This window comes from Oryctolagus cuniculus, chromosome 18 (assembly GCF_051225735.1).
Source record: "Oryctolagus cuniculus isolate XC-2025 breed Fujian yellow rabbit chromosome 18, ASM5122573v1, whole genome shotgun sequence".
Lineage (NCBI taxonomy): Eukaryota > Metazoa > Chordata > Mammalia > Lagomorpha > Leporidae > Oryctolagus > Oryctolagus cuniculus.
The window spans coordinates 41,350,255-41,368,832 of NC_142884.1; the positions used below are offsets into that span (position 1 = coordinate 41,350,255).

Consider the following 18,578-nt stretch of genomic DNA (forward strand, 5'->3'; position numbering starts at 1 on the left):
GTTTCTTTGGTTTCATAATGGAGACAAACATTAAGGAATTTGAAGTTTGTGTTTTGACTATAAAGAAAAGAAAACTTCTTCCTACATGAGGCATAACTGTCTTACCTATTTCCCCACTGTAAAAGCAATCTCAGGGTAGGTATTTTGCCTAGTGGCTAATAAGCTGGTTAAAAGGCCTACGTCCCACACAAGTGTACCTAGGCTCCATTCCTGGTTCTTGCTCTTAAACAGATTCCTGTTAACTCAAAATCTAGGAGGTAGCAGCTGACGGCCCAAGTAATTGGGTTCCTGTTATTCACGTGGGACACCTAAGATTCAGTTGCTGGCTCCCTGCCTTGGCTTCAGTTCTTTTTTCTTAAGAAAAAAGTGATCTCATGGTACTAACAAGGAAAGCCGAGTCATTCATAACTCTATTCTAACAATGTGATTAATTGATTTTTCAAAAGTAGTTTTTCTGTATATCTGAAAAACCTAAGTTTAACTGTAAGATGTGTAAAATACAGAAAGCCTGTTTGTGCTGTTACATAACCAAACTTTTTATCATATCTATAGTCTTTATAACCATACTCATTTTTATCGTAGGCTGTCCTTTCGTTTGCCGACTCTCCTGTTACACACTTAAGGTTTTTTATTTTTCCCAAAGATTTCATCCCTTAGATAACTATGTCAACATTCTCAGAGAAGATATGGACTACACTCCCCAAAGAAGCACTATTAGCATCTTCCTCATTCAAATTTTACAGACATTTTGCTACCTGGCACGAAGTTGTTTCTTAAAATACACTTGGTTTATTCTTGCTTAGAGTTCCTTTATATTGAAGTCTTAGGAGGACTTTAAGCACGAATGTCTGAAAGAACCTAATGAAGTCATTGTCATTACTATGAGTAGAGAGATTCAGGACCATCAACAGGATTATCCAGGGCAAGGATTTGAATCCAGGTTGGTCTAACTCTAAAGCTTGTGTTCTTCCCATTGCATAGTGTGCCTCACGCGTACAGACACACATCACATTCACTCGTTTGGTTCTAGTTGCTCTTATGTGACTCTACAATTTAAAGAAAATTCTAGTGAGTAAAGAATAAAAATTTTCTTTGAATTACCACTGACATCTAGTGAGTATTCATTATTTAAACTTATTCCTGAGTTAGCAGAATGCCATCACCATCCTTTAGTTGAAAGGGCTTAATAAAGCAAAAATATCACATCACATTACACATTTTTTCCCTTCTAAAATACGTTGATGGTACAAAACTAAAAGCAAGTAATTACAAAATATAGCTCTAAAAGTTAACTTTGGTTCACTGAAACAATCAGCTCGCAATTTCCATGAGAATGATGGGCAATTAGTAATGAAATACAATTCCATTTCAAAACTACAAAGCTAATCAGACACAAATTTTAACATAAAAGCAGCATGTTTTCTTAAATATTTAGCAATGATTCTCATTAATTTTTCTGTAATTTATATATCTAAAACATTCTCCTCATGGTTCTATGATAGAGTCATCATCAACACTGCCTTCTCCATTAGATTATAAGGTCTTCCAATGAGAAGATCACATGCTAAATTACATCCAGTACAATTCTTGCTCATAGGAGGTGATGAGTTAGTGACTAGGTTTGTAAAATAGAATCGGTAGAACTAAGTATGGCTAAATAGTCAAGATGTCTGAAGTATTTACTTTCTGCTTTTATCTTAAAAACATGGCATTTAAAATACTCTTCAGGCCGGCGCCGCGGCTCACTAGGCTAATCCTCTGTCTGCGGCGCCGGCACACCGGGTTCTAGTCCCAGTTGGGGTGCTGGATTCTGTCCCGGCTGCTCCTCTTCCAGTCCAGCTCTCTGCTGTGGTCCGGGAGTGCAGTGGAGGATGGCCCAGGTCCTTGGGCCTGCACCCGCATGGGAGACCAGGAGGAAGCACCGGGCTCCTGGCTTGGTATCGGCACAGTGCACAGGCCATAGAGGCCACTTGAGGGGTAAACCAAAGGAAAATGAAGACCTTTCTGTCTCTTTCTCACTAACTCTATAAAATACAATACTCTTCAAAATATTTTTTAAAAAAATCAAGACTTAAAGACAAATCATGTAACAAGATTGATTTTTTCCTATAGGGAATAAATTAATAATTTAAACCAATTTCCAGAAAATATTCATGCTATGAATCTGACAGTTGAGATGAAAAGGCAAGGGCACAAGGGATTCTCACTCCAGATGGCATGTTACTAACACTTTTGGTCTCTTAATCCATCTCTACATCCTATCCAGGGAGGTAGAGCAAGTTATTACGATGGTGGGAAGTCTGGTCTCATTTATCCCTTTCCTTGCACTCGTGAGCAGGAAAGAAATGGATAACTTCCCATTTCCTGGGATAGTTTAGTCTAGGCTTCAGATTGAATTGGTAAGTGGGTAGTTTCTAAGGCACATTTTACTGTGTCACCCAACTGTTGACCCTACTGTACCTTCTACTGTAAAAGGGAAGCTACTGTGGACCTCCACAGGCTGACACTTCCATTTCTCAATGCAGACCTATAGTGGAGGAAAGGGATGCTATTCACTGGAGTCCCTGAGAACCCCAACAGAAATAAAATTAAATGCTCAGAAAGCTTCTACTGATAAAACAGACTAACACACTACTTTGATACTCTGCATATTCAAAACACTGATGTTTTTTAAAAATAAATTTTGAGCACATAGTTTTATTATTATGAGTATCTGAGGGTTTTAACCGGTAACATCTTTTCTTTAAAATTTTAAAATAAAAATATCTTGCTCAACTTCAAAAATTAGATCACAGTCCCATCTTAACTGCATATCACATTTTTTTTTTACATTTTTAACTTCTAAAACTTAATTTCATTAAAAATAACATTCTCCAGTAGTCAATATTCCAAATAACACTTCCAAACTAATCTATGAAAATGGAATTATCTTTTCACAAAATATTTCAATGAAGAGTAAGGTGATCCAAGAAACACCATTTGAGTTCATTTAAATTTTTAAAGTATTTAATACTAGTATTGCTGAAGCCTCCTAATTTCCCATTATTCTTCCTAACTGTGCATCTTGACTTTGATTTTTATAACTCCAACACTTTTTGATATTTTAAGTATCTATAAAAACATAACATTGTTCTGCATGTTTTAAAACCTTGTTATCAATTATAGAAACAAATCACCATTTGTCTATTCTCATACTGGTCATGTATCTTGTTTCTGCTTTTAAAATTTATGCTGTTAGAAGCATTCTTGCATTCTCCTTATGCACATATATGACCTACATTGGATATACAGAATTATACATATATCCATGATTGCAGTAATCATCACTTTCAGCTTTATAAAAAATGCCAAATTATTTTCCAAAGTGATTGTAACACATTCATATTTCTAAACTAAGAGTTTCTATTACTCATTCCTTGCTGACACTTCAGAAGTTCTATTAGCATCAACCTGCACAAAAATTCTCTTGTGCTGTTACTTTGCAGTCAAAATCAACTCCAATCTTCATTCCTGGTAACCAATGGTCTGCTTCCTGTCCCGTAATTGTCACATAAATGAAATCACAGCCTATATAGCCTTTTGAGTCTAAATTCTTGTGCTTAGTACCTGAGGTTAATTTATATATTAAATTCTCATTTTATTGCTGAATGTATTTCACTATACAGATGCACCACAGTTTGTTTTCTCAACAGCTGAAGAGTATTTGGAAAACTTCCAGTTTTTTGATAGTAAACATTTACATGGAAGTTTCTTGTGTGAATGCTTTCATTTTTCCTGAGTATATGTCCAGAAGAGACTGCTGAGTCATATGGTAAATTTATAGGAAGCCAAGATATTTCCTGGTGTGCCTAAATCATTTTGCACTGCTACCAGGAATGACTCGGAGGTTCAGATGCTCTACATAGTTCCCAGTACTTGGTGTTAATTTTTAAAAAATTATGTTTATTCTAGTGGAGGGAAAAGTACTGCCAAAGGGTGGCTTTCATTTGCACTTTCATTATGACTAAATATTCAGTGAACTGCCTGCTAAAATTCTGCCCACTTTGTATGATGAGTTTTGAGTTATGGACACACAGGAGATTTACAAACACTTTCTCCAGTCCGTAACATTACTTTTCATGCAGCAGTATCTTTTCACCAAGTTTTTTTTTTTTTTTTTTTTTTTTTTTTTTGTTTTTTTTGACAGGCAGAGTTGGATAGTGAGAGACAGAAAGGTCTTCCTTTTTCCATTGGTTCAGTCCCCAAATGGCCGCTACGGCTGGTGAGTTGCAGCCGGCATGCTACACCAATCCGAAGCCAGGAGCCAGGCGCTTCCTCCTGGCCTCCCATGCGGGTGCAGGGCCCAAGGACCTGGGCCATCCTCCACTGCACTCCAGAACCACAGCAGAGAGCTGGATTGGAAGAGGAGCAGCCGGGACAGAATCTGGCGCCCCAGCTGGGACTAGAACCTGGTGTGCCGGCACCACAGACAGGAGGATTAGCCTAGTGAGCCGCAGCGCCGGCCTCACCAAGTTTTTAAAAATGAATCCAATTTATAAATTTTTCTTTTATGGTTAGTCCTTTGATGTTATATCTAATAATTGTCTAACTTGAAGATTTTCTTCTAATCAATTTATAGACCTACATCTATAGACGTCTGCCTGAGAAAGTACAGGTCAAGCAAGGTCCACTTTTCCTTGTATTTCCGATTGTCCTAGCACCATTTATTCAAGACGACCTCTTCAACCACTGAACTGCCTTCAGATCTGTCAAAAATTAATATTTGTATGAATACAATCTCTGGACTCCTTAGTCTGTTGGTCTGTTTGTCCTTTTGTCAGTACCACACTGCCTTGACTACTGAAGTAAGTTTTGAAATTTGGTAGTAAGTCTCCCACCTTTGTTCTTTCCCAAAATTATTTTGACTCTTATAACTCTCTCCCTTCCCATCAAGCTCTAGAAGCAGTGTGTCAACATCTACAAAAACATAGCTGGGAACTTGATTGGAGTTGTCTTCTCTATACGTCAAGTTTGGAAGAATTGACATTTTAGTACTATGGCGCCTCTATCAATACAAACAGTTCAACCCTGTTTACAGTTCCCCCCGCCTTCATGTTATTTTTCAGTTTACAAATGCTGCAATACTCATTTTGGGTGTGTCTTCTAAAATAGTAAGGTTTTAATTTTGAGCTTCAATTATTCATTGCTAGTATATACAAATAGGACTGATTTTTCTAGATTTTGTGTCCTGCAACCTCACTAAATAGATTCATTTGTTCCAGGAAATTTAATAGATTTTATGGCATTTTAATTTAGACAATCATGTCACCTGTAACAGAGCAAGTTCTCCTTTTCTTTTAAAAAGATTTGCTCAAAAGGCAGAGTTACAGAGAAAGGGAGAAACAGAGATCCCCATCTCCTGGTTTCACCTCCCAAATGGCTGCAACAGCCACGGCTGGGCCAGGCTGAGGCCAAGAGCTTCATTCAAGTCTCCCATGTGGGGGCAGGGGCCCAAGTGTTTGGGACATCTTCCCCTGCTTTCCAAGGTAAATAAGGAGCTGGATTGGAAGTAGAAAAGCCAGGCATTGGGAGTGGGATGGGATGCCAGTATTGAAGGCAGCAGGGTATTTCGTGATGCAATGCCAGCCCCTATTTCTTTCATTGCAGTCACTACGCATTTTTTCACTAGCTACCACTTCTAATGTGGTGTCAAATAGGAGTGAGTTTGCAACCTATTGTGAAGGAAAGACTTTAGGTTTTATCACAACGTATGGTGTTATCTGTCCATTAATAAGGTTTGTTAGCTGTAATGCTTTAGATGCCCTTTATCAGGTTATGGAAGTCCTCTGTTAGTACTTTTCTGAGGATTTTCTCATGGATGGGTTTTAAATTTTAACTAATAAAAAAGATTATTTTATCCTCTAGTCTATTTATAGGGTGAATTACACTGAATCTTGCAATTCTGAACTAGCTTTGCTTCTCTGGGATAAATCACACTTGGCTGTGATGCTTACTGTTTATATTGCTTGATTAATTTGCTAATATTTTGTTGTAGATTTTTGCATCTATTTCCTTAAACACCAATCAGTTTTCTTGCTATATCTATGGTATCATGGTAATATGTTTAATTAGTTTGGAAATATATCTTCCAATTTCCTGAAAAATTGTGAAAGACTAATGTATGCTCTTAAATTTTCAGTACAACCTGCCGGTGAATCCCATAGCCTTGGGGTTTTGTTAGATTTTTTGTTTTGGATAAGTATAGAATGATTCATGTTACATATTTCTGAGCAGTGTAGCATTTGAGGAATTTGTCCATTTCACCTAGTCATCTGACTTTGAGCAAAAGCTGTCCTAGTTTAAGAAATGATTCTTTGTTCTCTTAAAGTTTTTTTATAATTCCACTATCTGGATCCTGCTAGGGCTGGGATCTGTGGAATGTCTTTCATTTAAGAATTAAGCATATTTTCCTGGTTCTTTGTATGTAGATAAATTTGCTTCAGAAATTTGAGAGGGAGCATGCAAACACATGCACTTACATCCACTGGGTTACTCCTTAAATGTCTACAACAGCTGTGTCCAAAACTGGAGCTGGCAAGGCAATCCTGGTTTCCTATGTGGATTACAGGAATCCAGCTATTATCAAAGATTTCATTTCATTTTATTTGAAAGACACCATTACAGAGAGACATAGTCAGAAACCTTTCATCTGATGATTCAATCCTCAACTGGCTGTAATGGCTACAGCTGGGTTGACCTGAAGCCAGGATCCAAGACATATTCTTTTGGGTCTCCCACTTGGGTGCAGGGGACAAAAGTACTTGGGCCATCCTCTGTTGCTTTCCCATGCCCATTAGCAGAGAGACGTATCTGAAGTGGAATAGCTGAGTCTTGAACTGGTGAACATATGGATCCTGGTGCTGAAGGCAGTGGCTTTACCCAGACACTACAGCAAGGACCCCTATAATCATTTTAGAATATTTATTTGAAAGGCAGAGTTAGGGAGAGACATATCTTCCACCCACTGGTTCACTCCCTCAAATGGATGCAATGGCCAGAGCTGGGTGAGTTCAAAACCAGGAGCTTCTTCTGGGACTCCCATGTAGGTGCAGGGGCCCAAGTATTTGGGTCATCTGCTGCTGCTTTCCCAGACACATTACCAGGGAGCTGGATTGGAAGTAGAGCAGTTGAGACTTGAACTGACACCTACATGGGATGCCAGTGTTGCATTTGGTGATTTTACTTGCTATACCACAATGCTGGGCCCTGAAATCAAACTATTTGGGCCACCACCAGTACCTCCCACAATCTACTTTGGAGGGAAGCTGGAGACTGGAGCCAGAACTGGGAAGTGAACTCAAGCACTCTGATGTGGGATGTGGATATCTTTAACTGCTAGTTTAAACACTTGTACTTTTTTATTGCATCCTGGTGCTATGGTTTACATACTTTGAGTACATCCCCCAAATGTTCATAAGCCAGAAGCTTGGTCCTTAGTATGGCAATGTTGATAGTGGAGTGTGGAAGATGACTAAGTCATTAGGGGGTACTGCCTTTGAAAGGGATTAATGTAGATCTCACAAGGAACCAATTAGGTCAGTACAGTTGTTATAAAAACAGCAATCAGTACCACATTGAGTAAGAGTTGCAAAAGTGGTCACACTTGTCTTATTCCAGATCAGAAGGGAAAAGCTTTCAGCTTCCCCCCTATTCAGTATAACATTGGCTGTTGGTTTATCATATATAGACTTTTGAGCAATGTGCCTTCTACATCTAATTTCAGGAGGGTTTATACCATGAAGGTTTTTGAATCCTATCAAATGCTTTCTCTGCATCTACTGAGATGACCATATGGCTTTTATTCTTCATTCTATTGACGCGATTTATGTTTATTGATTTGCAAATGTTGAAGCACCCTTGCATCTTTGGGATAAATTCTACTTGATCGTGATACATGGTTTTTTTTGTGTGTGTGTGTGGTTTTGGATTAGATTTGCTAGTATCTTGTTGAGAATTTCTGCATCTATGTTCATTAAGGATATAGCTTTGTACTTTTCATATCATGTCTTTGGTTTTGGTATCAAAATACTGCTGGCCTTATAAAAACAGTTTGGCAGACCTCCCTCCTGTTCAATATTTTGGAATAGTTTGAAAAGTATTGAAGTTATTTCTTGTTTTAAAGAGTTCAGTAGCAAAATTATCAGGTCCTGGACTTTTCCTTGATGGAAGACTGCTGAATACTCCTTCGATGTCATTCCTTGTTATGTGTGTTTAGGTTGACTATATCTTCTTGATTTAATCTTGGTGGGGTATATGAATCCAGAAATTCACCCATTGCTTTGAGGTTTTCCAGTTTATCAGCATTTAGTTCTTCATAGTAGTTTCTTATGGTCCTTTGTATTTCAGTGATGTTGGTTGTAATGTCTCCTTTTTCATATATAATTCTGAACTTTTTTTTTTGTTAGTCTGCCTAGAGGTTTTTCTATTTTGTTTACTTTCTCAAAAATAATTGTTGATCTTGTGTAATTTTTTTAGTTTCAATTTATTTCTGTTCTGATCCTATTTCTCATCTGTCGATTTTTGGTTTGGTTTGTCTTTATCTATGTCTTCAAGATGTATCATTAGATCTTTCATTTCAGACATTTTATTTTAATGTAAGCAATGAATACTATAAAATTTCCTTTTAATACTACTTTTGCTGTATCCCACAGGTTTAGATGTTGTGTTCTCATTTTAATTTATTTCAAGAAAGTTTGACTTCCTTTTTAATTTCTTTAATGATCCATAGCATGCTGTTTAATTTCCATGTATTTAAGAGTATTCTTTGGTTCTTCTCAATGTTGAGTTCTAGCTTTATTTCTTTATGGTCTGAGAAGTCCCATAGTATGATTTCAATTTTTAAATTTGCTAAGACTTGATTTGTAGCCCAATATGTGGTCTATCCTAGAAAATGTTTCTTCCATGTGGGAGTTAAAATTTAAAACAAAAAAAGAAATGTCCATGTCTATCAATATTACAGCAAATACAGTTTTGTAAAACTATGTTTTATACCTTTGTCAAATGAATAGTTAAGAATGCTATACTACTATAGTTTTAATGATCTGTGATTACTTTAAAACTTACTATATATGGGTGAAATCATTTTTCCATTTAATTATTATTTATCACCACTGTGTGTAGTCCCACTAAACTAGGGTATTTTTACTTTTTACTTTTTATACTTATCCGGTGAGGCATTAAGCTTTCATACTGCAAAAAATTTTAAATGTTATCTCAAAAGCTAAGAAAAAATGGTAGAAGGGAGATGGGGGAGTGAGGAAGGGAGGGAGGAAGAGAGGAAATGAAAACCATTATGTTCTTAGAATTATATCTACAAATCACATTGAATCTATTAAAAAACAATTAAAATATTTAAAATAAAATTTAGAAAGTAAAAAGAGCAACCACGGCCTGAGTCTCTCTTGCCCCCTCTCATTGTGTGACTGCCATCTCCTTCACACACGCATTCTCACTATCTTCCATTAGATGATGTAGCCAAAAGGTCTTCATCAAAGTCTGAACCAAGGGGCTTACATGTAAGACCTTTGACTTCCAGCTTCCACAGCTGTGATAAAAATAAACCTATTTACCCATTACTTGCTTCAGGGATCTTGTTATAGTAATACAAAGTAGATTAATATTTCTGGACATTCTGAATACCATATTGTGAGATTCTGGATTCTACTAAGTCCATGGAAGCTGTTGATATTTGTTCTTTGTATTGTTTCACCAGGCAATCAACTGAGGTTTGGACAAGTTTTGTCTCACTTTGTGGGGGTGGGAGTCCCAATGCTGGTTCAGTTTTCAAAGTCTTTGGTGGTCTGGGGCTTGCCCTGGTCATATGCCACACTAAGAGATTTCAATGGTGGTTTGTTGTAATTTGGTTCTCAATGTGTTTATTACATATCTCTGGATATATTCTATGTCCATCCATGTCCATAATGCTTTCCCTTTTCCTGTTCATTCTACAAGACTCAACTCGACACTCTCTAGATAACAGTCTCCTTTTCATATTTCCTTTGGCCAGAAAGACAAGGTTTCCTCAAGGTTTTAGCTTCCCACCCTGTTACAATTTCTGAATGACAGGAGAGAAAAATAGGGATTTCTTCCATATTCTTCAGATATCACCATCTTAGGCTGTTTACAAATATATTAAAGTGTAATCATAATATTCTCCTAGGATAATCAAACACTTTCATTATGAAAAATTTTAAACACTCAAAAGCAGACAAAATACATTCCCGTGTACCTATCCCCAAAGCTTAGCCAATCTTATTTTATCTTACATTTGTGTACCTTATAGAGACAATTCTAAGACACTTAATCATTTCATCTGTTAATAGTTTCATATGTATCACCAAAGCCACTTACAAAAATATCCACTACCCTATTAATGAACTAAGCAAATGAGGAACTTAGCATGAAATACTACTCAGAGTTCAAGTTTTAAAATATAATTATTTCCCTCCATTTATAAATGTTTGAATCTATAAGTTCACTTAATTGTTATCTCTTATAATAAATCTATGGATTCTCCTGTGTTTTTCTTTAAGATTTACTTATTTGAAAGGCAGAGTTACAAAGAGAGGGACAGGCAGAAAGAGATCTTCCATCCACTGGTTCACTCCCCAAATGGCTTCAACAGCCAGTCTTTCGCCCTTTTCTGTGTTTCATCTCCCCCTCCCACCTTGCTCATTTATTCAGTGAAGAAACATTCAGGCTTTTTCTCTTGTGTTCAGTAGGCCTACTTCATAGTTGGTTGATCTTATATAGTTTTAAATCTTTGCTGTTGTTGACTTATGTTGACATTTTCTATCTTCCATATGTGCTTCTGTTTTCCTACATAAATCTTGCCAGAAGTTTGCCTACTGGTAGCTTTTACAAAGAACAAGCTTTTAGTTTTGTTGATGCTTTTTTTTGGTATCTTTCCTTTAAATTTCTGCCATTGTGCTAATATCCTTTACTTTCACTGGATTTATCATTCTTTTAAATTCTTAAGTTGCACCTGAAGTCATTAAGTATCAAAATTTTTTGTCTATTAAAGGAAGCATTCGTGGTCATAAAATTCCTCAAAGTACTATAACTATATCCCACAATTTTTTTGAGATGTATTTTTATTACTGAATGTTAAGAGTATTGAAATTTCCATCCTAACTTCTCTGTGAGGTATGAATTACTCAGTATATTAAATGTCCAAACATAGGAGGTTTTAACGTATGTAATTTCTTGCTGATTCCTAGTTTGTTTGTCAGAATGCCCTGAAAATCATTGTTATATGTTCAAACTTCCTTTGACAGTCCAGTGTACAGATCAGTTTTGAGAAATATTTCATATATGCTGTAGAGAGTGCACTGTCTAGATGTAAGGAATAAAATATCATGCCATTCAGATATATTGTGTTGTTTTTGAGCCCATTTTTTTATGTTTGATCTAATTACTGAGAGGCGAAAAATTATCTACTGTAATTGTGGATTTATCAATTTTCCCAGCAATCATTCATTTCATATTTTTTGAGGCTGTAATATTTAAAATTTTAAGTTATTTTATCTTTCTTGTGAATTACTGATATTCATGAATTCTATTTTAATAATTATATCAGTTCTTTTGATATCTGCCTGGTATTCCTTTTCTATTTTGTATTTTCAAATTTTCCTGTAAACAGGATATATTTGGATTTTAACTACAGCATTCGGTTCATTTACCATTTTTTCCCAGAAATACCTTAATTTTGCCCTCAGTTTTGGATTAGAGTTTAGCAGGCTATGAAAATGTATATTAAGAGCTAATTTTTCTCTCAGTACTTCAAAGATACTATCCTACTGTCTTTGGACTTCCATTTTTGAAGAGATTTTTTTTATTTTGAAAGAGTTACAGAAAGGGGGAGAGGGCAGAACTTTCATCCACTGGTTCACTCCCTAGATGGCTGCAAAGGGAGGAACTGGGACAGGTTGAAGCCAGGAGTGTCATCTGGGTCTCCCATATAGGTGGCAGAGGCCCAAACCCTTGGGCCATCTTCTACTGCTTTTCCTAGTCCATTGGCAGGGAGCTGGATCTGAGGCAGGGGAGCCGGCACATGAACTGGAGTGCATGTGGGATGAGCTGGCCCCTGGACTTCTATTTAACTAGTGATATTTCTAGGGTCAATCTAAATAGCATCCCTTTGTAGGAAATCTTCCTCCCCACCCCCTGCTTGTTTTAAAAGTGCCTCTGCCTTGGGGTCCAATGTAAGAGGGTAGCACAGGGCCGGTGTTATGGTGTAGTGGGTAAAGCCTGCCGCCTACAGTGCTGGCATCCCATATGGGTGCCAGTTTGAGTCCCGGCTGCTCTACTTCTGATCCAACTCTCTGCTCTGGCCTGGGAAAGCAGTGGAAGATGGCCCAAGTGCTTGGGCCCCTGCACCTGTGTGGGAGACCTGGCAGAAGCTCCTGGCTCCTGGCTTTGGATTGGTGGAGCTCAAGCCATTGTGGACAATTAGGGAGTGAACCAGTGGATGAAGACCTCTCTCTGCCTCTCCTTCTGTGTAACTGCAACTTTCAAATAAATAAATCTGTAAAAAAAGAAAAAAAAAAAGGAGGTATAACTTAAAAACAATTTTTTTCCTGCTTGGAGTCATTGTTTGTCATGTCTGTAATCCTTGAAATTTTTCTTAAGAACAAAATGTCACTCCTTCTCAGCACTACTTTTTAGGTAATTTCTTCAGATGTATTTTTCAGTAACTATACTTTGCAAGAAATCTCTTGCCACAGAGCCAAGAAGGGGATTCCTATGAAGGAACTGCCCAATAACTATACTTTTAACTTATGGACATTCTCTTTGGGTTTTAAATGTGCCTGGTAATTATTATCTCTAATCATTTTGTTTCTTACTTACAGGATATTGAAAACATTTAAGTTCTTGAGGATCTAAGAAATTTGTTATGTTTGCTACTCTTCTTCATAGTGGGTTATGAACAGAGACGTTTTCTCATTTTGAGTTGTAAGCTTACTTTCTGCAGTATTTATTAATGGAAATGTTGTAGACTACTGTGTTATTTGAAATTTTTGTCATACACCTCCAAAATTTTTCAGCCCAGAACCATTTTGTTGTTTTTCGCTCTTAGTGGTTCCTGGATTGAGTAGAAATGTAAATTTATACCCTAGACCTTGATAAAGGCAGGTTTCTAGGTATAAAGTCTTAAGGGAGACTCCAGCTTTATCCCAACCCTGACAAAAGGCCTGAAAAACAAGTTTGTCATCAACACGTACTAGCGGACTTTCTTTTTCCTGTTCTATCCTTTCATGTTCTAGCTTTGAGGGTTCCAGCTTTACGTGAAGGAGTCAAAAAGGTCATAGGAATTTAGGCCTCCCCACCCCTTCCCGCTTTGTATATTAAAACCAAGCTCCTGGCATATCTGCCTCTGGCAGTAACAACAAGTTACCAAAATCAGCCAAGGGAATCTGTAACATCAATTTCAGTTTAAATGCTCTAATTCACAGTTATGTCTATTTCTAGACCGTAAGAATTATTCTTTTTGGAACTTACATATGCATTTAAAGTGATATTTATACAATGTTTCCAGGTGCTTTTTGTAACAGATAAGTTTTTTGGTTATCTAGAGTATTACCAAGATTGTAAATCTGATTTTCATGATTCTTTAAAGGGATGTTCTCACAAGTCTCATCCCATCTGCTTTTTACATACATATACATTAAATGTAATTTTAACCCTGTTGATATTCGTAGAAAAATTAATTAAAAGCAGAAAGCAAAAGTAGCTAGCAATCTCAATCCGTCAGAGTTAGTGAAAAACATAACAGTACTTTTCAATAGAATACTCCATGAGTAGCCAAAAATAGCACAGTAAGAAAAGAGAATTCTCAACAGGTTTGTGTTTTATACTGCTAAGGCTAAATTTGTGACCTTTGAAAAGATACCTTAACCTCAAGCAGTTTAGTTTTCTTCCTCATAAAATAAGGTTTTTATGAATCCATACTGATCAATATCTGTACTCAGAAATTAGGAATCCACAGATTTTAAGAATCTTGATCTTTTAAGATTAAGATACTCAATCTATGTGTATATTTCTGAACTTTTGATTTCAGCTTATTTAAATATAACATTGATCTTAACAGTATCCCCCAAAGTTACTAATTTTTAAAAACTTGTAATATCAGTTTATGGAATAAATATTTACAAAAAGTGAAATAATATATCTTGCAAATTATATTTCATCATGTATGTTCTCTGAAGTGACTCATTACATAGCAATACCTTAGCTTTTGGAGTAGCCTTAATTGTCCATATGCAATCAACTGCTTGGCCAGGTTTTGTTTTTTCTTCTTGTTCTACCTGACTAGAACGTACTATTCCATCAGCTCCCGAGAGCTCAAACTGGCAATCTGGAAAAAATAAATGAATGATGTTGAAAGGAAAATAAGAATTATCAAAAAAATCATGGGAAAAAGAGGTGATATACTAAACCTGGGATGGGATTTAAAATACCTCCTAGGTAGGTAAAATCTGGATCTGCAACAGAAAAAAGAAGAAAGTTGTTGGTATTGAAATAGTTACTTCATAGCTCAACATCTTAAGTTACTTCTAAAGCTCCATTAAACAGCAAGGTAAGAGAAACTTTCACTGATGTAGCATACATACTGGCCATTTTATGAGCTCACTTAAAATTTTAATACCATAATAAATTAAAAATGTATTTATGCTACTTGAAAACTCCAACTGTCAAAGGAGTAGCTAGAACACCAATGGATGAACAGATTTTAAAAAGTATAAAAATACAGTGGAATGCTATTCAACCATAAAAAGGAATAAAATACTTTTTTGCTGAATCATATTAAATTTACCTCCTAAATTTTTACTTAAATGGATGGTAATTGTTGCAACACTCCATGAATGTACTTAATGCCAATGAACTGTAAACCAGGAAATGACAGAGTAAACTGGTGAAATATATATTCCACTACAATAAAAATAAATCTTTAAAAATTTAAAGCTTTGGTATTTTAAAATTATGTGAAAATCAGATAAGAAGCATGTATGTCAAATTTCCAGAATGAAAACACTGATGCATAGTCTCAGAATCTTTAGCCCGGGGCTAACCTTGCTGCATTCTTCATAAAACTGCTAACTTTAATTTCAGATATTGTAGGAAGTTATCAAACTACATATTGAAAAAAGGTGGGAAATGTCATTAGCTTAATTTACATTTGATTGTTTAAACTTAAAACTAAACCCCATCCTTGCTAAAAAGGAACAACCAATATACATTTCATACTAGATCTTTTCCTGAGAAATGTCAAAGAGAAATTTAAATTTGAAACAGTATCAGTGGAGGCGGAAACCCACCAGTACTACTTGGTAAATTAATCAGAATCTCTGTATGTAGGCAAGAATTCTGGAACACAGTATTACTGCATTGAAATTTCCATAATTATATCAGTTACTTCCTGAATGTAACAATTCACTAAGCCTCTATGTCAACAAATATCACCAACAGGTTACAGAATTTCATTTAAAAGTGCTAATTTCTCATTGCTGCTATTAGGTTTTGGAAAAAGTTGCAATCTAGTCCTGGGTTTGCTTTTATAAGTGATCCAAGAAAATCATTTAATCACTGTCTTCTCATCTATATAATGGAGTATTTTATTCTGACATTTCTGTCATTAGCTTAAAATTATGGTGTGCACAGAAACTGAGGCATTATAAAATGAAAATAAATGGTAAAAAGTCTAGAAAACCTAAGTATTTTATAATTTGTATTTGACTACATACTATATAAAGTTGTTCTCATTTAAAATTAATGGAAAAGGAGCAGCTGGGACTAGAACCAGTGCCCATATGGGATGCCAACACCACAGGCAGAGGATTAACCTACTGTGCCTCTGCGCCGGCCCCCTGGTAATTAGATTTTAGTCAATTTTCTAAATCACAGAGATACCAATATGTAGTGGTTATTATTTGCTTGTTTTCATATTAGATTGAAGCTCTCCTGTGTCAACTGGCCACAGCCAGGGCAGCAACTAGGCAAGGCAAATTCAAAATGTTTGTAAAATCTGGCCTACTTATCAACATTTCCATTGTGTTTACCATCACCAGTCATCTGGACTAGGGGAGTAAACCAATGGAATAATAAAGACCCAATTCGTAATAATGTATGTAGCATTTAGTTTGACTGGCTCAAGGCTTTTCCCTCACACTCCTACGAGGAAACATAAGTTGCTTCTCTTTTTAGAGACAGAGACAATGCCACCTACTGGATTGCTCCCTAAATGTCCATAACAACTGGATCTGGACCAGGGCCAGAGCCAGGATCCAGGAACTCAATCCAGGTCCCCAACAAGTGGCAGGGACCTAAGCACCTGCACCATCACCTGCTGCCTCCCAGGGTGTGCACTGGCAGGAAACTGGACTCAGAACCGCAGTTGGGACTCAGAACCAGGGACTTCAATGTGGGATGTGGGTTTCTTGACTGGTAAGTCAAACACCCATCCCAGTTATCTCCTTTTGAGATCATTACTGCCACCCTGTACACCTAATGAAGGACTTCACAAGCCCATACTTTTTTTTTTGGTTAAGATTTATTTATTAGAAAGGCAGAAACAGGGAGAGAGTGGTCTCTCATCTGCTGTTTCACTTCCCAGATGGCCACCACAGCCAGAGCTATGCCGTTTTGGAGCCAGGAGCTTCTTCTGCGTCTCCCACATGGTTGCAGGGCCGAAGGGCTTTGGCCACCTTCCACTGCTTTCCCAGGCCATCGCAGAGAGCTGGATTGGAGGAGCAGCAGCCAGGATTCAAACCAGCGTGCATTTGCGTTGCTGGCACTGCAGGCAGTGGCTTTAACCACCGCGCCACAGCGCCAGCCCCAGCCCATACTCTTCAACGGAACCTTCCTGCAAGGAATTCATTACTATCATACAACATTATACTAACTAGATCAAATATTCTTTTAATAGCCCACTCCCAGGAGATCACTCATAAAGCCTGAAGCTTGGAGACAACAATTATCGGAAAAAACACCAACTTAAAGATTCTCTACAACTCCACTGGACAAAACCTTTTTTGGTTTCCCTAATTAACTTGTGCAGCTAATTAGAAGGGGTAGACTCATGGATTCACATTTCTTGTTTTGAAAAAAGACCACTGGGGCTGGCGCCGTGGTGCAGGTTAATTCTCTGCCTGCAGTGCCGGCATCCCATATGGGAGTTGATTCTAGTCCTGGCTGCTCCTCTTCCAATCCAGCTCTCTGCTACAGCTTGAGAAAGCAGGAGATGGCCCAAATGCCTGGTCTCCCTGCATGGGAAACCAGGAAAAAGCACTTGGCTCCAGGCTTTGGGTCGGCACAGCTCCAGCCGCTGTGGCCATTTGGGGAGTGAACCAATGGAAGGAAGACCTTTCTCTTTTTCCCCCCTCTCACTGTCTGTAACTCTACCTCCCAAATAAATAATCTAAAAAAATTAATTACTAGATTTCAGAAGAGTCATTTGGTAGGGGAAAATGATGGATGGGCACATAAAATAGCTTCCTGGGGGGTATGATCGGGACACTTGAGCAACAGTGGCTGAAGGTGTCCAGAATTAATGCTGTCTGCATTGGACCATTTAGTAAGTATTCCAATGGGAGATTCATGGATAAAGCTTAAAATTTCCTTCTGTGGGTGGGAGAATGGGGTGTGAACTTGGGGCTACCTAAAGATATCCATTTTCATCAAAACAATAGCCCTGTTCTCTCTTGTGATCCTAAGAGTGGCTTGGGCCTTTATTAACCTGTAATGCAGGCTTTGAGAAACAGTGGAAAATAGGGGAGCCTTCAGAGACATAAAGGTCTCTTTAAGGTGGCCTGTGGGGAGCAACTGAGACTAAATTACTGGAACTAAGACTAATTCTATGCATCTGATCTCCCTCAATATGGCGCTGAGAGAGAGCAAACAACTTCTACGCAGATGCCTCATCAGTTTGATAAGCTGCAGGAGCTGATCCTGCTCCTGATTGGAGGAGAGCAGCGTACTCGGCGTGTGGGCAGCAGAGCATGGATTGGTGGAAGAGAACTATAGAGGAGGAGAAGAGACAGCATGCACAGAGCAACATCTGAGAACATCTGAGTAGCCCCCGAGAGAGCCGGCCGAGGGTGTGCCGCTCCTCCGCGGAAGCGGGGAAAGCGGCAGGGGTGCTGCCCCTCCAGGGAGGCGGGGGGGGGGGGGGGTTAGCTCCGGCAGCTAACCCGGGAAGGTGTCGTTCTTCCACGAGTGAGGGAACGGCAGTTAACCCGGGAAGGGCCGGGCATAAAGAACAGCGCAGGGTCCGGTGTCCTTCCTCCGCGAATGGGGGAGGGACAGTGGCCACTTTGGCAACAGTGTCAGTTATCTTATTTCCTTTGCTCTCATCTGAGCAAATCAGTGACCCTGGATTTCAATGATCGCTGGAGCTATTGGAGCCTGAATTATGTCTAAGAGGGCAAGACATGTTCTATGTTCATTATACATTAACCTGAGAAAGTTAAGTCTGTTTCCAGAGAGTGCCAAAATCAGGAGCCCACCAAAAGCATAGCTATTATCTGTACAGAAGACTGGCA

At 37.9% G+C, this 18,578-nt stretch overlaps 1 protein-coding gene across 5 annotated transcripts in view; it reads right to left on the reverse strand.

Moving 5' to 3' along the window:
• Positions 1 to 18,578, reverse strand: part of NETO2 (neuropilin and tolloid like 2) — a 70,700-nt gene that overhangs the window by 29,852 nt on the left and 22,270 nt on the right. For 3 of the 5 annotated variants that reach the window (XM_017337622.4, XM_017337621.4, XM_017337623.4), the window contains 2 exons: positions 14,478 to 14,522; positions 14,268 to 14,395 (listed from right to left, as the gene is read on the reverse strand). In XM_017337622.4, the coding sequence (XP_017193111.1) occupies positions 14,268 to 14,395; positions 14,478 to 14,522 (173 nt within the window). The remainder of the gene's footprint in view (positions 1 to 14,267; positions 14,396 to 14,477; positions 14,523 to 18,578) is intronic. The other 2 variants (XM_008248376.5, XM_051833887.3) reach the window with 2 other exon arrangements.